Source organism: Myotis lucifugus, unplaced genomic scaffold, assembly GCF_000147115.1.
Source record: "Myotis lucifugus unplaced genomic scaffold, Myoluc2.0 scaffold_69, whole genome shotgun sequence".
NCBI classification, from domain to species: Eukaryota; Metazoa; Chordata; class Mammalia; order Chiroptera; family Vespertilionidae; genus Myotis; species Myotis lucifugus.
In genome coordinates, this window is record NW_005871117.1 from 222,167 (window position 1) to 244,402 (window position 22,236).

Consider the following 22,236-nt stretch of genomic DNA (forward strand, 5'->3'; position numbering starts at 1 on the left):
ACACCCAAGGAATTCAGTGGGGGAACAATAACATGATCTGTGCAGTCCATTCAAGTCTCCCTAATTGTCTTAAACAGGCCTTTTATAAGTTTTTATTTTATTTATTCTTAATTTTTTTATTCTTGAAAGTATTACATATGTCTCTTTTTCCCCCCATTGACCTCTCCCCGACGGTTCCCACCCCCCAGCACATGCCCTCACCCCGCTACTGTCTGTGTCCATGGGTTATGCTTATATGCATGCATACAAGTTCTTTGGTTGATCTCTTATCACCCTCCCCTCCTCGCCCCCGCCTTCCCTCTGAGGTTGGATGGTCTGTTTGATGCTTCTGTGTCTCTGGATCTATTTTTGTTCATCAGTTTATGTTCATTATATTCCACAAATGAGTGAGATCATGTGATATCTATCTTTCTCCAGCTGGATTATTTCATTTAGCATAATGCTCTCCATGTCCATCCATGCTGTTGTGAATGGTAAGAGTTCCTTCTTTCTAACAGCAGTGTAATATTCCATTGTGTAGATGTACCACAGTTTTTTTTAATCCACTCATCTGCTGAAGGGCATTTAGGCTGTTTCCAAATCTTAGCTGTTATTGTAAATTGTGCTGCTGTGAACATCGGGGTGCATATATCCTTTCTGATGGGTGTTTTTGGTTTCTTGGGATATATTCCTAGAAGTGTGATCACTGGGTCAAATGGGAGTTCCACTTTTAGTTTTTTGAGGAAACTCCATACTGTTCTCCATGGTGGCTGCACCAGTCTGCATTCCCACCAGCAGTGCACGAGGGTTATCCTCGCCAGCACTTGTCAAAAAGTTTGTTGATTTGTTGATGATAGCCATTCTGACCCATGTGAAATGATACCTCATTGTCGTTTTGATTTGCATCTCTTGGATGAGTTAGTGACTTTGAGCATGTTTTCCTATATCTCTCACCCTTCTGTATGTCCTCTTTTGAAAAGTGTCTATTTAGGTCCTTTGCCCATTTTTTGATTGGATTGTTTATCTTCCTTTTGTGAAGTTGTATGAGTTCCCCATAAATTTTGGAGATTAAACCCTTGTCAGATATAACATTGGTAAATATGTTCTCCCATGCAGTGGGCTCTCTTGTTGTTTTGTTGATGGTTTCTTCTGCTGTGCAGAAGCTTTTTATTTTGATGTAGTCCCATTTGTTTATTTTCTCCTTAGTTTACATTGTAGGAGCTGTATCGGTAAAGATATTGCTACGACATGTCTGATGTTTTATTGCCTATCGATTCTTCTAAGATTTTTATGGTTTCCCGTCTTACATTTAAGTCCTTTATCCGTTTTGAGTTTATTTTTATGTATGGTGTAAGTTGGTGATCTAGTTTCATTTTTTTGCATGTATCTATGCAATTTTCCCAACACCATTTATTGAAGAGACTGTCTTGACTCCATTGTATGCTCTTGCCTCCTTTGTCAATATTAATTGAGCATAATGGCTTGGGTCAATTTCAGGGTTCTCTGTTCTGTTCTTTTATACAGTCTTAAAATGTAGGCTCTGATAAACATGTATTTGGTTGTTATGCTAAATGTTATTAAAACCATGGATTATAAACTCGGTTACCAGTGATTGACACAGCTTTGTTAGAACCCATTGTGATGATATAGACATGTATGTACTAGTGTCCCCTAGACCAGCGGTCACCAACCGGTGGTCCGTGGATCACTGGTGGTCCATGAGGTTGGAAAGGTTGGCGACTGCTGGTTTAAGGAAACCGCTGCCCTAGACAGTCTTAGAATTCCTGGAACTCGGTCAAGGCCTGGAGATCTCTCTTCCAGAGTCTGTGACCCGGGCCGTGAGAGGCCTCTCCAGGGTCCCAGCGTGTGGTTTGCATATGTGCTCTGAATTGCTTCGATTTATGAAATCTGACACCTCCAAGTCTGGACATTTTAAACTGTCCTGCTAAATTCTTGTAAGTACCCAGGGCTCAACCCTTTTAAGTACTGTTGCCTGGAGTGTTAGAGGTCATTTGACATAAAACAGAAAAACCAGCAGTATCTTCTACAAAGCCCCAAACCTCCTCCTCCTGTCACTGGCCTCCTTAGCTGTGGACACCCTCAGAAGGGCTGATGGCTGCTGTGGGGTCACGGAGGACCACAGCCCAGCGAGGGAGGAGGGAAGTGAGCAGTGAGTGGAGGTGGAAGGGAGGGAGCAGAGAGAGGTGCCACCTTGGCCAGTGCAGTGCTGCCCTGTGGAGCCAGCGCTTAGGTGGCCCTAGGTCTGTTAGCTGGGGGCCTGCCCTGTGCCTCCCTCGGGGCAGCAGCGTCGGGAATGAGCCCTGGATTAGAATTGATCAGACTGGCTTTGGTCCAGCTGTGGGACTGGCTCATCACTTCCCTTCCCTGAATCTCTCGTCCACTCATGGGGTTGTAGCAAGGATCCAAGAAGAGAATTCGGGCGAGTGCCTTGAAACTGCAGAGGAGGGAGGTGGCCTTGCCCTCAGGACTGTCCCTTGTGGGGCTGGCTAGCTTTTCACCCCTGGAACTGTCAGACACTGGTTCACGACGGACTTGCTCAGGGGTGGGCAAGCACCAGCTAGGGGAGGGCAGGGGTCAGGGAAGCTGGTGTCCCAAGGAGGAAGGCGGAAGTGGGGGCCCTCAGGGGGTCCTCCCCCAGGAGGCCAGGCCGAATTTAACGGGATGGGCAGGGGTGGAGGAGAGGTGTGGGTCAGGGGGCTGAGGAGGCTGGGGCTGCCTGGACAGGAGAGCTCCTGCCCTCAAGGAGGTTCCTGAAAACAGAGCGGCAATGGGAGGGCGGCTTCAGCTCTGAGTGTGTGGAAGAAAGGGTGCCTTGGGATTCTGAGTCGTTTTCCTTACTCCATCTCAAAAATACAAACGTGAAGCTTTATTCTTTGCTGACAGTAAGGCATGCACATTTATGTAGAAAATGTAATGAATGAAGAAGGAAAAAGAAAGCACACAAAATCCCAGAGGCGACACTGTTAACATTGTGCTGAGGGAATACGGAGCTTTTATTTTAGGCCAAGCATTGCCCCAAACGTTGTCCCACTTCATCCTCACAAAAACCCTGGGAGGCGGGTACTTGTGTTCCTGTGGTACCAGCGAGGAGAGTGAGGCACAGGAGGTTAAGGAAGGTGCCCTGGCCACACAGAAGGGGCATGAGCTGGGATTCCCACAGGCGGGCGGGCTCCAGAGCCCATGCTGGCCACCCCCCCAGCATGTGCCCGCCCCTGCAGATACCTGGCAGATGTCATCTGTGCGCGCATGTCCTTATGCACATAGGCTAGGATTCAGAGTCTAAGTGGGTGATGGAGACCCCTAACCACATGCAGTGGGTACCAGCAGACGGCAGTCTGTGCCATCTTCCGCCCCACAGCTCCCTGTGTGAAAGCCAGTTTAGAAACTGAGGATTGTCTGCTCGCTGTGATTGCTGAGGATAGCGGTCACCCGTCTGTGGCCACATCAGGAAGAGGAGACTGGAGAATCGGTCCAGGGAGCAGGTGGGGTCTGAAACTGCTCCTCCTCCCACCTCTGCTGTCAATAATGTTTACTCCAGGCCAGTAACTTCTCGGCCGTAGGGCGTGGTTATTTTTCACTTGGCTGTCTGAGCTCCTGGGACTTCTGCCCTTCTGCCCCAGTGCATGGGGTGGTCCTCAGCCCGTGCTTCCTGGTGGCATCGGGGACTGGCTGTGAGCTTGGCAGGTCACAGCCAGGAATGGCTGCTCAGAGGGATGTGGGATTGGCAGGTGTTGCTACCTGGGGGACTGGCACCCGGGAACTCTTCCCCCACCCCTTGGCCTGGTCAGTTAGAGCAGGAGTGGCACCAGGGTTTCCAGGGCACCGCAGGGACGGGCGAGGCCTCGGGACCTTGTTTCCCCATCTGTACCGTGGGGCTGCTGGTGTCTGTCCTCCCTGCTCACCAGGGAGCTGGTGGAGGAGGCGGCGGCGTCATTGGGGATTTCGTCCCACTCATGCACTGTCTTGGGGCCCTGCATACTCCTGTTATCTCTCTTTGTTCCGATACTGGCAGGTAGGCAAGGTGAGGTCTATTAATCCTCCAGTTGAGACTGGAAGAAACCGAGGTTGAGAGGGAGCTGCTCCCGTGGTGGCATGGCCTGCATGCCAGTGTGAGAGGCAGGCTGGCAGCGAGTCTGCCTCCAGGCCGGTGCCCTCACCCTGCAGCACGCAGCTTGCTGGCCTTGCCATTCTGAGGGTTGTGTTCTTCCCTCAGTTACCCAGCACCTGCCGCATCCAGTGTGAGAAGAAAGCAGGAAGCAGGTGACACAGGAAGCTTTGTTTGCTCCTGACCCTGTGGCTTTGGGATGCCTCTGTGGGTCATTTGTTTGTTCAACAGTCGTTCATTGAGCACCTGTGGTTGCCTGACCCTGTGAGAGATGCTAGAGCTGCAGAAATTAAAGAGGTGACACCCTGGTGTCAGGGACCTCACAGTTTGGTGGGGAGTGGCAGCTCGTAAACAGTTAGTCCTCATACGGTGCACTGGTGTAGTGTCCAAGCAGAGCATGGTGGAGTCTAGGAGCCCACAGGTAGGCAGTCTTGACCTGCTGGAGCCTCAGTTTCCCCACCTGTCAATGGGTGCATTGCACTATTTTGATTTTTGGGGTGTCCCTGTCTTTTACATTCTGTGGTTCTTCATGAAAACAGTGCTATCTTGAGGGTTAAAACACACCTGGCACCAACCAAAATTTTATGTTGAAAGTGCTCCCAAGTCAGTTGGAGCAGGAGGAGCCTACTATGTTCTATATATTTATCTTTTCACACTTACTCCTCTAATGGGACAAGTGCATTTGTTTTGTATGGCCAGGGAGTGTTTTTCTCGCAAGTTGCTTTGGCTTATTGTTGTATGCCGGTGCCAGGAGGTTGCTTATGGGTCATGGGGTAGGGAGGGATCGAGGGCATGTGTCAGATGTGCTGTGTGGGTCTGAGCCAGGGTTGGGTGCAATCCCATTAGTGGGGTGTCCCAGGGAAGTGGCTGCCATCCCTGGTTCCTAAGGCTGTGTCAGGCCTGTGGGTGTCTCTGTCCTCCTGACTGTGGGCCCAAGTCGCTTGAGCCAGGCTGCAGGTGGGGGCAGGGCTGGGACCAGGTCTGAAGGAGGGGCAGGGGCAGGAAAGGTGGAGAGGGCCTGTCCCTGAGGGCTCCCCCTTGCCAGGCCTCATGCTAGGGACGTGGTCAGGGTTACACAGCCACCAGCAGCAGCAACGCCAGTGACTCGCAGTCGGTTTCCCTGCATCCTACAGCCCTCGGAGGTGCAGCATTTTCAGGATTGTCCACGGCCTTTTTCTTGATATGAGTGTGAACCAGAGGGGAATGTGGGTATAGCGAACGACCCGAGGTGCATCGCTGCTCTCTGCTGTGTGTGTGTGTGTGTGTGTGTGTGTGTGTGTGTAGGAGGGGAGGGAGAAAGGTGAGTGGCTGAGGTGGTGGGACCTCTATTAACTGCTTACATAGAGCAGATGCTTAGATCTTTCACCTCCTTCCTCCACATGGAATCCCTGCTGTAACAGAGGCTGCTGCTGTGGGCCATGCAGAGAGATAAATGAAGCCTTGCCCTTGAGAAGTCCTCAGTAGGACTGAAGACGTTACGTGTGGCCCATTGCAAAGTGAAAATGTGGGGCCCCTTGCTCATAAGTCATTGATAATTTTAAGGTGGCGATCGCCAAGTGTGAAGCCAGGCATGGGGGACTGTAGCTCGAGTGCAGGACACCGGCCCTGGTCCCATCTCATAGGTAAAGCCAGGCCTGTAGACGTCAGTCAGAACCATAGGGAGGGGCAGGCAGGGTGATGGTAACAGGTCATTTCCTGCTGGAGGGATCTGGAATGCTCCTTGGAGAGGTTCCATTTAAAGCTGGGCCTGGAGGGATGGCTAGGACCTTGGTGGAGGTGGTGGTGATGGTGGAGATGGGAACATGTGGGCATGGACAGGGAGTGAGGAGTACTCATCCCTTTAGCCTGCTGGGAGGCCTGGGTGGAGGTAGGGGGCAGTGGGAGGGTGCAGACCGGCTGGGCCCAGCCCTCTAAGACCCTTAAATCTCAGCCTCCGACAGGCTTGACCGTGTAGCCAGGGATTCCTGGGAGCTTGGAGATGGCGCAGAGCTGGGCTCTGGGGGGCGCTCTTGGGAGGTGGGGCTCAGTGACATTCCAGAAGCTGGAACAACCGATGCTGAGATACCTGACATTTGTTGCTCGCTTAGTCATTCTGAGCCATTGCAGATGAGGAGCGGAGGTGAGAGAGGTCTCTGTACTTTGTCCAAGGTGGTAGGTGGCTGAGCTGGGGCCCTAGAGACCCGAGCAGAATTAGGCAGTGCATGAAACAGTTGAGCTATGAGCGGTGTCACTGGGATGGTGGCATAGAGAGAAGTGACGAGTACGAGAAGGTGGGGAGTCGGTTAGGTGGACGTTGGCACCTGAGTGGTGGTCGGCTGCTGCAGTGGTGGGGCACCTGCTTTGAGAAGCTGCTCGCCTGTCTCATCAGTGAATCCTGCCAGTTGTTAGCCTTGGTGTTTTGACCCTAATCTGTTCCCCTTTTCTCATCATCACCCTTTGGACATGCAAAGGCAGCAGTCTGTTCTCCACACCTTTGTTTTTTTGTTTTTGTTTTTTTTGGCAACTCTTGGTTCTTTCCTGCTCTCACATTAATTGTGGTTCTATGCTGAACGTGGTGGTTCAGGCGCCATTAGAATAGCTGGGAGAGGTGGGACTGGCTTTCAGCAGGTCTCAATGATGCTCTTGGGTTTTGGATATTCTTGCGCTTTGAAGGTGCTCCTTATCTTTGGCGCCCTACTCACTGGGTGCATCTCGCCATCATGTGTCCACTGAACCATGTCCCCACACACTCCCCGCTCAGAGGGCTAACGCCATACCCCATATACCCCAAGACCTGGCCAGGTTACTCCTGTGGCCAGTTCTAGACTCATTCATGTGACTACCTTTCTTCTCCTGCCCCCAAGTGTCAGAGGATACAATGCTTAGTGTAGAGGATGAAGTAGCCTGCAACTGACCCTGCCTGACCCCTTCCTGGGTCTGGAAGGTGAATGCTACACAGTCTCCCAGCCTGGCAGGTGACCTGCGAAGCTTGGTAACTCGATACTGCTTTGCTAATTGTCTGCTGAGGTCGCAGCTAGCCCTTGTCACTGCCCATCCACCTGGACCACAGTCCCCCAACTGGGCTAACTGGTTGAGCCAGTGTTCTGGGCACTCATGGGAAACAAGTGGCCTTTGTGGTGAGCCGGTGGACAGAGTGGCTGTCAGCATGGGCGAGGTGGCTGCACAGGCAGGCCTTCCAGGCTGGGCAGGGCCCAGGGAGCTGGGAGGCCTGCAGCAGACCCCGTTTTTCTTGATGATATGGGGCACAGACGTGCAGGGACTGCTCCTCTGCCCTTTGGTTGCCATTGAAGGCAGTGTTTTCTATGTTTTTGTTGTGCCTGTGTCAAGAAGCTTTGTTGGTTCTCTGCTTGGCCTAGGTCTGGGAGGGTACCGGTGGGATGTAGCACTTCTGCATGGCTGTTTTGTTTTTATAATATACTAGAGGCCCGGTGCATGAAATTCATGCATGGGTGGGGTCCCTAGGCCTGGCCAGCGATCAGGGCCAATCAGGACAGGGTCAATTGGGGCCTGCCAGCCAGGGGGAGGGGTGGGGTTGGAAGGTTGGCCGCCAGCCCTCGCCTCCCCTGGGAAAGGGGCCGCATCCACTGCTACCCACCTGTGGTTCCCCGTCCCAGCCTGGGGCCCGGCTTCGATCGGGCAATCGGGGCCTGACAGCTGGGGGGAGGGACCGCGGCAGGTTGGCCGGCTGAGGGAGGTTGGCTGTGGGAGTGCACTGACCACCAGGGGGCAGCTCCTGCATTGAGCGCGTGCCCCCTGGTGGTCAGTGCATATCATAGTGACTGGTCATTCGGTCATAATGGTCGCTTAGGCTTTTATATATATAGATTTTTATTGATTTCAGAGAGGAAGGGAGAGGGAGAGTGAGATAGAAACATCAATGATGAGAGAGAATCATTGATGGGCTGCTGCCTCCTGCACACCCCACACTGGGGATCGAGCTTGCAACTGGGCATATGCCCTGACCAGGAACCAAACCATGACCTCCAGGTGCATAAGTTGATGCTCAACCATGGAGCCACACTGGCCGGGCTGCGTGGCTGGCTTTTCACCAGGTCTCCTTGAGATGCAAACAGGAGAAGCGAGACTTTGGGAGATTCGAATGTTTCCATTGTGGCAATTCTTCCTTAGTTATCTTGAGGGAGTCCAAACACAAACCCCAAATGTACCACACATTATAAGAGACCATACACCTCAAAGGAACTGGGTAAATATTAGGTGACTTGGTTTAATTAAGTTTAACTCATGGAACTTGAGAGGAAGACACATTTAGAAACGGGCTGGGATGGTCCTAGATGTCTTTGCCTCAGAATTTCATTTGCTTGACACACTCGTGGTGTGAAGGTGGATTTGGGCACAGACGTATGTCTTTTGAGACTGTTTTAAGAGGCTCCAGTGAATGATCTTAGAATGAAAAAGTGGCTGGCCCTTTAAAATGATTCCAAAAGAATCAGTGTCATTAACTATAACTGTGTCCAACAGTTTTGCCCAGTGAATATTAGTAATTCTTTTAACCCCTTCATCTATTCCTTTCATATGGGAACTCTTTCCTCTGTCATCATGGTTTTTTGTCCCTGCCCCCCACCTTGGATCTGAATTTTGCATCTCTTGGTTCTTTCCTGCCTCCCACATTCGCTGCGGTTTTATGCTGGATATGGTGGGTCAGGCGCGGTTAGAACAGCTGGAGATACCGTTTCCCTGGGCAGGACCTGCAGGTCATGTGGAGGGAAGGTGTGCTAACTCAGCCTGGGGCATCGGGCAGGAGCTGCAGGAGAAGGGGGAGCGGTTGCTTCCCACGTGGACCCTTCTGAGGTCATTTCTCTGAGATTGACCCTTTAGGGCTGGACAAAGAGGCTCCTGCTGCATTTTGCCTCCTAGGCATTCAGTTTGCTCTGTTCTCTGGTGCTCCCAGCAGCCCTCCCTCCCCACCCGTGTCTCTCATCTTTGAAGTAGTTGCCATGGACAGAAAGCTTAGAAAATGAAAGAACAAGTTGTAGACTCAGAATGTTTGCCCCCAAGGAAAGCGCATGTTTGCACAAAATCCTGTCTGACAGTTTCCATTTAAACAAGGAAGTTGGGGGCCAGCAGGCCCAGGAAATATGAAGATTGGCGCTCTGTTGGGCTGCGGGCCTGGGTAGCTCCGTGTCGGAGTCCCGTCCATCAATAGAAATCCGAATTCAGATGAAAATCACGGACTAGCCGTGCCCCTGCCTCTGCAAGTGTCCATGCTGCACGTCGCCTCGGAGCTGCTCCTCTGTCCCCCAAGGTCTCCTCTTGTTGTTCTGAAATGGGATGAAATGGAACAAGCTTTTAAAATACATATTTTCTGGAGAGGGCCTGGCTGGGATGGTACTTCTGCCCCCGTAAGTCCCTTCTCTCATATCAGGTGATGCAACACTGGCAAGGCTTATATTTTTAAAAAGAATCTTAATAGTCTGTCCAAATAGATTCCCTTGATCACTTATTTATTTGCACACAGGCTGAAGATTTGATAAAATTCCTTAACCATGTTAACTTTTTTCCTTAAGAATAATTTTTTTCTAATTATCAAAGTAGTGCTCATTTTAAAGGACAAAAAAAAGAAAGAAAGAAAGGAAAAGATTCCAGAACTGTACATGATAGAAACCCTGAGTTCTCTTATGTGTCTGCCAGGGGCCCGAGGCTGGGGAGAAGGTATAGTGGCCTCGGACAGTGGTCATCTGGTGGGCAGGGCCGTCCTGGGGATCATACTGTGGCTTCTGGGTGGGTGAAGAGTGGGCAGAGGAAGCAGTTTGGCTTAGAGGCAGCTCAGAAGTAGTTAAGGGTGCAGGGTGCATCTGACTTCAGGTGTAGCTGATCGGTCCAGGGCTAGTTCCCTCACCTCTCTGAACTTCAGGGCCATTGTAAATTGGGGCTAATAGCAGTACCTCTTTGCTGAAGTGCGGGGAGTTGTAAGTAAGAACACATGCTCATTTGATGGTTTTTCAAGGCTCTCACTGGGGATGATGTCTACATGGGAAAGGGCTGCACAGAGCCTGGCACAGTAGCAACTGTATTCGTGTGGCAAGTACCATAGCCTGTGTGTTTGGGGCGGGCGGGGGAGGCCTCTCAAACAGCTGCCATTTACTGTCTCCCAGTCCTGGAGGCTAGAAGTCAGAGATTTAGGTGTCAGCAGGTTGGGGTCTTCTGAGGCCTCTCTCCTTCACTTATAGATGGTTGTCTTCTCTCTGTGTCCTCACATGGTCTTTCCTGTGTGTGCACACGTACGTCTGTGTCCAAACTTCCTCTTATAAGGATTAGGGCCAACCCTACTGACATCGTATTAACTTAATCACCTCTCGTAAGACCCTATCTCCAAAATAGTCACATGCTCTTAAGTAACAAGAGCAAGTTACTGGGGGTTAGGACTTCAACACAGAATTTTGGAGGGGGTGCAATGCAACCCTCCACAGCAGTCATTTCTGTTATGCGCGGTTCTGAAATGGCGCGGCGTGCCGAAGTTGCCCAAGTCCCACACCTCCTGGTGTGACTTGGCTCAGTTGTGGAACATTAGGGCTGGGCGGTGTAGGGGTCCCCTTACTCTCTGAGGAGGCTGAAGAGTAGCTGGAAAACATGGAGCCAACACTTACTCTTCATGCCTTAACTAAGCTGGGCCTGGGGAGAGCAAGCACACTGCAGGTGTGGGGTCTCCCATCTGCTGGGAGGAGACTGGGCATGTGTGCTGTCAGGGCTACCTGCCGATGGCCAGAGACAGGAGCCAGGAGGACACTGGGAGCTTGGGGGCTGGTGCTGTGCTCTGTGGTTATGGATTTTGTGTTTTTCTCCTTGCACAAAATAGTAAAATATTTTCTCTTGTTACTTAAGATCAGCTTTCTCTCCTGAGGGCTGCCTCTGTGTGAAAGACGCACTCCCCTTTGTGTATTTGAAATACTTCTCTCATCTCCTCCTCTATTCCTTTGAGATGCTGCTTTCAGTGTTTATTATTATTATTATTATTTTGTAAATGCCAGGAAGTAGATTTATTTATTAGATCATATGGTAATACAGTGGGGCCTTGACTTACGAGTTTAATTCGTTTGGAGACCTAAGGAGCTCGTTAAGGAGCTCTTTAACTCAAATTACTCTATCAACTCAATGCAAAATATCAGCCGAGAGACAGCTGGTATCTCAAAAAACTTGTTAGTCGGGACACTCGTAAGTCAAGGCCCCCCTGTACTGTTTTTAATTTTTTTGGGAAACCACCATGTTAGTTTTCAAAGTGGCTATACCATTTTTGCATTCTCACCAATAGTGCACAAGAGTTCCAATTTCTCCACATTCTCACCAACATTTGTTGTTTTCTGTGTTTTTTTTTTCCTAAAAGGTGTGAGGTAGTATCTCATTGTGCTTTTGATCTGCATTTCTCTAATGACTGGTGATGTTGAACATCTTTTCATGTGCTTATTGACTGTTTACTTTCTCTGGAGAAATATAACTTATTCAAGTTATTTGCTTATTTTTGAATCAGATTGTTTTTTGTTGCTGAGTTTTAGGAGTTGTCTACACCCTTTATCAATTTGTGATTTAAATATTTTCTCCTATTCTGTGTGTTGCCTCTTTACTGTTGATAGTGTCTTTTGATGTCCAAATTAAAAAATTTTAATGAAGCCCAGTATGTTTTGGTGTCAAAACCAAGAGATCAACCCTGACCGGTTTGGCTCAGTGGATAGAGCGTCGGCCTGTGGACTAGGGGGTCCCAGGTTCGATTCCAGTCAAGGGCATGTACCTTGGTTGCGGGCACATCCCCAGTTGGGGGTGTGCAGAAGGCGGCTGATCAATGTTTCTCTCTCATCGATGTTTCTAGCTCTCTGTCCCTCTCCCTTCCTCTCTGTGGAAAATCAATAAAATATATTAAAAACAAACAAACAAAAAAAACCCCCAAGAGATCATTGCCATTTCAATGCCCTGTATTTTTCCTAAGAGTTTGATAGTTTTAGCTCTTATCTTTAAGACTTTGATTCACTTTGAGTTAATTTTTATAAGTGGTATTAGATAAGGGTCCAAAATCATTCTTTTGCATGTAGATATACAGTTTTCCCAGCATCATTTCTTGAAAAGACTGTCCTTTCCTCATTGAATGGTCTTGGCACCTGTCAAAAATTATTTCACCATCTATGCCAGGGGTGGGGAACGTCCGGCATTAGGGGTGAGTTAATTAAATGTTTGACCAAATATAGCAGGCTATTTTTTAAGTTGATAATTTTGTATGGCCCTCGGATGGTGTTATAAATATCCAATAGCCCTTGGCAGAAAAAAGGTTTCCCACCTCTGATATGCAAAGGTTTATTTCTGGTCTCTTTATTCCGTTTCAGTGGTCTATATGTCTGTCTTTATGTCAGTATCACACTGTTTTGATTATTATACCTTTGTAGTAAGTTTTGAAATCAGGAAGTGTGAGTTATCTGTCTTTACTTCTTCATTTCTAAGCTTGTTTCATCTATTTGGGGCTCCTGGGGATTCCATATTAAAATTAGGATGGGCTTTTTTCTATTACTGCAAAACATGTCATTGGGATTTTGATAGGGATTGCATTGAGTCTGTAGATCACTTTGTGTAATATGGGAATCTTAACAAAGGCCTTCCTTTTTTACTCATTTCCTTGTGTGTGTTGTTTGTGTTTTGAGTAAGAGTAGAAAAAAAAAGTAGATGGAATTTCGGGAAGAGAAGAGATGAGCAGTAAAGAGTGGAGGAATGAAGGAAGCGGGGAAAGGTGTAGAGCCGTCAGGGAACAGTGAGACTCGGGTCTCCTGAGCAGCTTAGAACAGAACGTTCGTGAGCAGTTCCTTCACAGTTAAAATGCAGGTTCAACATCTGTTACTATTTGCTTGACACAACAATCTGTGAACTACAGATAAATACTTCTTATAGCCCAGTGTACAGATATGGAAGCTGAGGCTCAGGAAAATGATTTGCCCCCCTGGTCACCCATTAATAGCCAAACCAGGGAGAGCCAGGCCCATCCAGCTCCTGATCCCGTGCCCTCTCCCTGTGCAGAGTCACTTTGTACCTCCCGCCCTGTGGCAGGGGTCTTCCTGGTGGGTTCAGACTCAGCAGGAATATTGGGGCAGTGTGGGGGGAAGTGAGCGCTTGTTCATGATCTCAGAGTCCTAGAGACCCAGGCTGAGTTGCCGTGGTGATCAGTAATCTTCCAGGCACCACACAAAGCAGATAAGGAGGGTGGTGTTGATGCTGGTGGAGGAAGATGAGGCATCAAACAGTTGCTGATGAAGATAAGACCTTTCCTTTGTAGTTCCCCTCTTTGGCCTTTGTGGACTCAGTGTCCCTGGCCTGTCCAGCCTGGGTGGTCATGTCCTTGTGGCCTTTCCAGCTCTTGCCCTGAGACTTGGGCTGTTCCCTGAGCTGTCATTCCCTCTGGCTGACTCCTCCGCTTACCCTGACCTGAGATTAATGAAAAGTGGCCGTTTGGAGGATGGCGTGGCATGAAGAGGGCAGTGGGAGAGAGACATTCTTGCAGTTCTTCGCATGCAGTCTGATCATCGGAATCATGATCAGGTTCCCCAGACCCCATTGGTTCACTCTATTTCCTGCCTCCTTCTGAGCCAGGATGGAAATATTTATCTAGTTTGTTCCAGAGATTGTACTGGTCTCCCCTGGGTGGACCAGGATTAGCTGATGGCCGGAGGAGTGACATGGTCGGAGGGGTTGAAGCCAGGAGCAGAGGACAGGCCTGCAGCTGAGGTGCAGCAGAGATGACTGGAACCCAGCTCTCTCCCCTTTCTTCCTTTCCGCTGTGGGGAAAGATAACCTTGGCCACAGTGCCGACGCTGGCCCATAAGCCACTTCCTGGCAGCTGCTTCTCAGAGTTACTGACCCATCGGTCATGATTCCTAGGTGCTCCTCACCTGAACGCTGTCATTGAGCAAGGGGATGGCTTGCTCTCCTCCTCTGCTGTCCAGCGCCGCAAGGAATTGCTGACTTTCAGTTTTCCTGATCTTGTTGGAAAGGAGGTAGTATAGTTGGTGGATAAGAGTTGTGTTTGAATCTGGACCTGCCACTTACCAGCTTTGTGGTTCTGGGCAAGTTACTTGGCCTGTATTTTGCCATCTAGAAAAGGAGGTGTCAGTAGTCTGCTGCTTAGGGTTCTTAGGAGGATTAAATGAAATAATCCTCAGAAATAGTGACAAGTACTCAATACATATTAGCTGCTGTGAGTCGTCAGAGTGTGGTAACACATTCAAGAAAAACTCGAGCCAAAGCATGGAAGGTCTTTACTGCGTGTTGGTGGGTCTCCTCAGCACTTCCTGAATCATGTCCGTCAGTCTCTTTGATACCCAGGAAAGTGCAGGGAGTAGGTGGAGTGCAGGTACAGTTTGATCAGAAGTTGGAGGGTTGTGCGTCCATCTTCCCTTCACCATTGGGCATCCTGGGCATCTCAGCCCACCTCTAAGCCCTCAACCACATGCCTGTGTGTTCAGTTCCTTTACTTGGCCAGGTGGCTCCCCTTCAGCCTCACTGCCTGCTCCTCCTGTGCCATCTGTGTTGATTCCTCTTTTCATCCTCAGCCCTGAGCGCTCAGAGCTTATTCCTTGGACGCCTCCACCGCCCTTCCTGTCCATCCTCCCTCCTTGGGTTATGATACCATCAAGACTCATTGCTTTAAATACTGAGCATATGCTGACAGTTCCCAAATGATAGATGTAGCCCCAGCCTCACCCCTGAACTTCAGACCATATCTCCACCTGCTTATCTGTCAGCTGTACTTGGGTGTCTGTCCGTACCTCAAATTAATTTGGTGAAACATGAACTCATGACCCCTTACCCCACCCCAACTCTTCCTCCTGGAAGGTTCCCCATCTCAGTGACAAGCAGCTCACCCTTCCATTTGCAGGCCGAGACCTTGTGGCATCCTGACATCTCTCTTTCCTGTTCCACACGGAATCTGTCAGCAGACCCTCCCTGCTTTACCTCCACAGCATCCCCCAGCCCCAACCCCCCCACCAGCTCCACTCTCACCACCCGCCTGGCCGCCAGCACAGCTCCCTTGGACGATTGCCTTTGCTGTCTGGCTGGTTTCCCTGCTCCCACCCTTCTCTCCCCGTGGACAGTATGTAATGCAGCAACAGCCAGTGATCCTGTTAAAGTGTAAGTCAGACCATGTCTCTCCTCTACACAAAGACTTCCAGAGGTTTTTCTCTCCTCACTAAACTCGGTGCCCGCTCTATGGCCCGCAAGGCCCTGCTGTCCCCAGTCCTTCATGCTGCCCCACCCAGATTGTACTTGCACACCTCACAGTTACCTGGGACATGGGCACCCCATTCGTCACCGCCATTCACGTTAAAAGATGGACTACTGGTCCTCAGAATGGCCACAGAAAGTGGGAAATAAGCATCATTTCTGTGGTATTTTAGCAAGTTCATTATTCTTCCAAAATTGTGCGCAGCTGCAGTGAGGGAGAACGAATATTAACTTACAGACTTGATCCTTAGGGGGTGAATCTTCGCCTGACCCAAAGGTAACAGCAGGCCCCTGCTGTGTCGCCAGCCTCCCTGTGCCGACAGGGAGAAGGGGATTGGCCCACCCGGACCTGGGTGTAGAGGGTGCATGAAAGCAGCCCTTCCTTGGTTGATGCCCCAGGCTCTGTGGCTGCTCCATTCCAGGGCCAGTCATTCATACCTCCCTGAAAGGTGGGGGCTTGTCAGACTCCAAGTTTGGGTCTCAGCACCCACAGGCTTGGGCCATGTTTTTAAAGGAAAGGGGGCTGCGGCCCCAGGGTGGAGTGTGGCTGCCCTGAGCCCTGGTTCTTCACGAGGGCTTCTTAGCAGCCAAAGGAACCCACCCTCCCACCACCTCCCGAGCGAGGTCCTCTCGAGTGAGGGTGCCCCGCTGTGGGGCCAGTCTCTGCACCCCAGTATGGGCAAGTACCATGAAGCCATGGCTCCTCGCCCTCTCTCTCCCCCACATTTAGTTCCTATGCTCAGCTCAGCTCACGGGGCCTGCTGAGTGTCCTCTTGGTGGGGAAAAGAGGGTGGGGAGGGGACAGGCTCACTCTGTGGGGAAAGGGGGGAATACGGGCTGGGAGGCCCTGGGCTGGGCCACTCCTGTTCTGAGACTTGGCACTTGCACAGGGTGAGGGTGACAGGTTCTGCCTGTGTCTCCTCCAGGCTGATCTGGCTTCTCAGGTGGTTACCCAAGTCTACTATCCTCCAGGGCCAGCTCCAGACCCCTTCCTCCATGAAGTCTCCCCTGACTGCTCTTCCGCCTTCAGAGCTGGGCAGCAGCCTTGTGGAGAGGGATCAGGAGTGCAGGCTTTGGGCTAGACTGCCTGGGTTTGTATCCTGTTTGCCCCTCAGTAGCTCTACCATGTCCTTAAGCAAGTGACTTAATTTTTCTAACTTAGTTTCCTCCTTTCTGAAGTGGGACTAATGACAGCCTCGGGGCTGGGGCGTGGGGACTAACCAAGACAAGCTTGCACATCCAGGCACTAATGGTTAGTGAGGCTCAGACAGCCCAGCAGTTGTCATGGTGAACTGTGTGACCTCGTCACGCTAGTACGGCTCTCACCTTAGATCATCAAGGGCTTGAGGACAGGTTGGAAGGTCTGGTTTGACCATAATAGCAGCAGCTAACAGAGTGCTGGCTCTGCAGGAGCTGTTTCAAGCCCTGCCTTGCCCATTAATGCAGTTGATCCTCAATGAGGTAAGTACTCCTATTATCCCATTTTATAGATAAGCACACGGAGGGAGGGTGGGAGAGCCTGAGCGACTTACCTGAGGGCACAGAGCTGCTTAGGAGCAGAGTTGGGAGTTGAACCTAGGCCGGCTGGCGCCCCAGCGGTATTCTACTCATTGCCGCCTTGATTTACAGACGAGGGCCCCAGGCTCAGAGTGGGGAAGGGACATGTACAGTCTCCTGGCAGGTGAGCACCCTCGTCAGCCCCAGCTTCTCTTCTTCCCACCAGACCCAGCCTAGTGCTGTGCGGGTGGACTGTGAGCCCTCCGTCGGTTGTGAGCCGGCTGCAGTTCCTGAGGTGTGAGCTAGGAGAGGGTCCAGGGTGAGGCAGGTGGCCTGGTGGTGACTCCCACCTGAGGCCAGGCAGCACCTCCCCACTCTCACAGAGCCCCGAGGGCATGGTAGCTTGCCTTCTCCCTCTCTCTTCTCAGGGGCTTTGGGGCGGGGTGGTGCACATCCTCCTGGGACCTCAGCTGTCTCAGGGCAGCTGGCAGGCCAGCCTCTGTGCACCTCCTGGGCTGGCTCCGGGCTGGAACACGTCTCAGAGCTGCAGCTTTCACGAGAGAAAGCGTGAGTCACCGGGGCCTCTCGGGCTCCAGGTGAATGGAGCGCTGTGTGAGGGACGAGTTTCTGTCTCTCTTGGGCCCCACAGGCTGGTGACCGCTCATGTGATTTTACTGGAAGTTCTTTCTAAGAGGTCTCCGTGACCCATGGGCTGAGTCACAGAGTAAACACAATCTGCAGGGCCCGCAGTGCTCTTGGGAAGGGCGCAGACAGTGCGTGGCCCAGGCTGGCCCAGAGTGTGCTGCTCTCTCCACGCCTCCCGCCTTGACTTGGTTTGCGTTCCACCTGCAGGCCCTGGCCAGCCACGGACCCTGCATTCTTTCCGGCTGCGGACCTGGCCTGGGGCTTGGCAGAAATGCGGAATCTCAGACCCCACCCTGATCTGCCCAGGTAGAGCCTGCACTTGGGCCAGGCTCCGAGGTAACTCCTACAGTCAAGAACTCCTCTCTGGTTCCCAGGCCACGAACCCCCGGGGCGCATGCTCTACTCTCCTTTGCTGGAAACGTTTCCAGATCATCAGCTTTCTCTGGGCCTGGCAGGACCTCTGCGCGGGCGTGCATGAGGCTGCGGGGCACGTCCTGAGGGCAGTGCCTGCTGTCCGTGGGCATGGGGGCAGTGCAGGGGGCGCGCGTTGGTCTGGGCCTCTCCTGGAAGTGGAGGATGTGTAGGCGTCAGAGCAGGTGGGGTGCAGGTGTCTTGGACATGGCCGAGAGTGAGGGGCTGTGAGGGGCAGGGGCTGCCTGTGAGACAGGACTCCTGGTGGCCTCTAGATCTGATTGTGAAACCCCAGAGGTAGATGACGCTTGACACCGCCTCTCAGAAGCACCGGCTTGGAAAAAAGACCATGTGACTCCTGTGCCAATTCCCGAAAGTCCTGACCACACAGGCCTTTTAAGACCACAGGAGCCGCAGAGACAAAGCATGACCAAGACAATGTCGTCTTCAGGCCCTTTCCACCCCCCGAATGACGTCTAAGGCCCTGGGAACATTGTAAAAGCTGGGCCCTGTCCAATTTTAATCGCTCCTTGCCGGCCCCCCACCCATAGCTCCCAGGAACCTTGCCAGCTGACTCGGGGGTGGTGATGCCCAGAGATGCAGGCAGAGATGTCACACCGTCCCTGGGTCAGGCCCCAGAGCTCCGGCAGGACTTCGGGGGCAGGGGAGAGGAGCAGAATGTGTTGGTTGGCCAGTTGACTCCCCGAGCTGGGGTGGGAGATGGGCGGGGAGAAGGAAGGCTGTCTGCCAAGTTTAATTAACAGTGGAAACTTGCCACAGGGAAGGAGAGAGACCATCTGAAGAGGAGGGGCTGTTTACTGGAAGATGGGGCACTGCTGATGCCAGTATGAGGAAGGAGCGAGGCGCTCCTACAGGGAGCGTCCAGCAGAGCACTGGCGCCCTGTCCGCCAAGTTGCAGGCAGGATTGGCTTGAACTCCGAGAACCTGGAGGTGTGAGTGGGAGAGTTTATTTATGCCTGCCTTTCTGAGTTGGCGTCTTTTGAAAACAGTCCACCAGCCTACCAGCTGGCTAGCCTTCCTTGCCCCCATACATGAAAGAAATAATTGAGAAAATGGCGACTGCGTTTAAAAATAGGCATTGTGTTGCCCTCTTGTTCTTTGAGGATGTCATGGTCTGCCTGAACTGCATCTGACTTTATTTCATGGATCCCTACCCAGCACTCGACATTTATGATCTGGGAAGAGAGATCATTTGAGAAGTTTGTGATGCTCATTGTTTAAAACAAAAATGCAGAGATGTTGAATGGACAGTGAAGTGAATTCAGTGTGGGTTGAACTTGAATACAGGAGGTATTTCATTGAACATTCCTATTCGTTTTTTTAGTAGGATCAGGGCATTTCAGGGCTGAATAGGGTGTTCTGGTTTTAGCCTCCTTCTGATGATGTGCAAGTCCCCGCTGATTCCCAGCCAGGTGTGCTGGGGCAGCACGGACTGTTGGGCCACCCTGACCTGGAGCTTTCTCCACATTTCCCTGCTGTTCCCAGCGCTGCTGCAGCAGGCCATGCGGAACAAATTGAATCCCTTCTGACAGTCCTACTTGAAGACAGAACACCTGCCCACTCCCCAACTCATTCTCTTCAGTCCATGCAAAACACCTGTAGGTTCTTCAGAGATTCTCACAACATGTGATCATGAGGTCACTGGTCTTTCCTGGCCGCTGTTCTAGTTTCTGCCATCACCAAAGTCCCCCTTTTCTTCTCTTCTTTCGTTCTCCCTTCATCTCTTTTTCGTTGGGCATACCTGCTTAGCTCAGATGCACCAGTTGTCCATCTCTCTGCCCTCCAAGTGTGGTCTTTTTCTTCTCTCTCACAATTTTCCCCTTCCCCTGGGGCCTCTCCTGCTCCCCGCCTCCTCCTCTCCCTCTCCTCAGTCTACTCCCATCTCTCTTTTCTTTCCCTTCTGAGGATGTGTTGCATGTATGGGGTGGCTAGTCAAGAATTGAGATGGGAGCGAACCCCTTAACTTTGACCCCACATTTCTGGTCCTGGAGCCCTAGATATTCTTGGCTGCTTTCTGACACCAAGTCCTAAGGCTTGTTCAAATCCCATCCTGGGCTCACCCACCATGCCCAGTACACACCCCTCTTCATTATAGTTCTTTTGGTTCCAAGAACAAAACACCGCATTCCTCCCGTTATCTTGTTTTGAGTGACCACCATCTCTGCGTGTTGTGTTTTTTTAAACTCCCAGTTTAGTCTCCGAGTCTGTTCACCCTCTTAACTTTGTGTCGCCCATAGTCTTGCTAAGCAAGGCACACCTTCTGTTGCCATGAATCAGTGGAGAGTGGAATCGCTGAGGTGGGGCAGGCGAAGGACCCCGTAAGCCGCCTGGCTGAACGCTTCATCTTACAGACCAGGACAGAGTTTCAGGAAACTGACGTGATTTGCTCAGCATCACCCAGCTCCTCGCACTCGGACACGAGCTGAGTTCAGAAGCTGGGTTTCCTGACCCGGAGGCTTTTCCTGATGCTAGGCGGGAATATCCTGTCTGAAAATATCAGAATTCAAACCAAACCATAGTGGTTGTGTGTCTGTAGCCAGGAGTTGTGTGTCTATAACATTGTGTTGACAAACAACAACAACAACGAAAGGTGCTACTCCCTGGCTTCGAGGACAGTGTAATTGCTCTGAACTTGATGAGTAACTTTTAATAAGGGGGTAGACACTGACTAAATTATTAAGGACTGAGCTTGAATACAGTTAGAACCTAAGAACAGAGTAGTCCGGCAAAAACCACAGGTAGTTCATCGACGGTCAATTTATGCTGTTACCCTCTGCATGGAAGCCAGAATTATAGTGATACTATCTGTGGGGGATCCTCACGGCATTTAACCGGGGCATGCTGCTCCCTCGCTGAGCCTTTCCCCAGATGTCCCAGTAGGAAGCCAGCCGGCACTCCAAGTTCCACGCCGCCCGCACATACATCAGCCTCCAGAGCTGAGGGTGCGGAAGGTGAGGCAGAGGCGAGGCAGAGGCACCACAGACTCGTCCCTGCCGACTGCCCCTGCCCTGCCTGGCCCTTGGGATTCGGTTTCTGGTCCCTGGTGCAGGGCCGGTTCTCAGCCTGGCGATGGCTGAAGGTCAGTTGGTCCGGCAGTGGTCTGGGGTATAGACAGGAGGCCCCTTGGGGTTAGTAACAAACGCTCTCCCTTTCTGCCTCCAGGCTCCACCTACAGCGTCTTGTCCATCATGCCCTCCGACTCTGAGAGCAGCAGCTCCCTCAGCAGTGTGGGTGAGTACCGCCTCCCGGCCCCTCCTTCCTGCAGAGCCGGCGGGCCAGGGTCTGGGTGCGAGCCAGGGCAGCCCCGGGGCAGGGGATGGGAAGCTGGCCCTCACCTTGGATATTACTCATGGGCGCATCTTCTGTTGATTCCATTTACATTTTCTCGTCAGCAGTATGTTGTCTTCGTGGAGAGGGCAGGAATCTGGCTCTGGCCGTCGAAGGGTGGTGGGTGCCGGGGGAGGCACCTGTTTTGCTGTTTCTTCACTTGTCAGGGCACAGGACTGCTCAGTGAGCTCCCCCGTCCCCCACCAAGGCCACCTGTCCATGAGACTGGCCCCCTGGGGACTGTCCTTTAAGCAGGAACAGCCTGCCAGGGTTGTTGCCATAGGGACAGGAGTGGCAGTCCATCCTGACATGGATGTTTCCAGAAGCCCATAGCGTGAGTCCGGTTGTGCTTTCACTTGACTGAGGACGTCCTGGCAGGAAGATTGTCGTAGTCTCCCCGCTGTCCCGCACCGCTGTGCCCGCCCCTGTGCCACACGCCCTCTGTTTAATACCCCTGGGGCAGTTTCTGATATCCCGAGCTGGTCGGGGTGGATGGGGACCCCTTCAGTGGTGAGGTGACTCCTGGAGTTTTTGAGTTGAAAGGGCTCACAACAGACCGTCTGGTCTGTGTATTTGGTTTTCCTTCCTACAGACGGATGGGGAGATTTCCACTCAGGGAGGGGAGCCTCACGCCAGAGATTCCAGAGCTCGGGGGCAGGCCTTCCTGGCTGTGTGCTCACTGGGCCACAGCTGAGACCTCCCCTAGGTGCTAGAAGTGGGTTTGGGATGTGGTGGTGACCACAGGCATGGTCCCCATGCTTGTGCATCTTGGGGTCTATGGGGGGGAGACAGTTACAGAAGTGTACAAAAAGTGAGGTCAGAGTTATGGGAAGGGAAGACAGGTACGGTGTAGGGCAGTGATGGCGAACCTCTGACACGCGAACTCATTTTTTTGGTTGATTTTTCTTTGTTAAGTGGCATTTAAATATATGAACTAAATATCAGAAATATAAGTCTTTGTTTTACTATGGTTGCAAATATAAAAAAATTTCTATATGTGACACGGCACCAGAGTTAAG

The 22,236-nt window shown here is 51.5% G+C and overlaps 1 protein-coding gene across 6 annotated transcripts in view; it reads left to right on the forward strand.

Annotated features, from left to right (window-relative positions):
• The first annotated feature begins 15,177 nt into the window (after positions 1-15,177).
• The window catches only part of DLG5 (discs large MAGUK scaffold protein 5), a 71,561-nt gene continuing 64,502 nt past the window's right edge, over positions 15,178-22,236 (forward strand). For 4 of the 6 annotated variants that reach the window (XR_002829655.1, XR_002829654.1, XR_002829656.1 and 1 more), the window contains exons 1-2: positions 15,178-15,223; positions 21,053-21,121. Coding sequence is in view for 3 of the 6 variants with exons in the window: in XM_006090175.3 (XP_006090237.2) it covers positions 15,193-15,223; positions 21,053-21,121 (100 nt within the window). In the remaining 3 variants the exon portion in view is untranslated. Of the gene's footprint in view, positions 15,224-19,460; positions 19,489-20,944; positions 20,970-21,052; positions 21,122-22,236 lie in introns of those variants that run through there. The other 2 variants (XM_023755059.1, XM_023755060.1) reach the window with 2 other exon arrangements.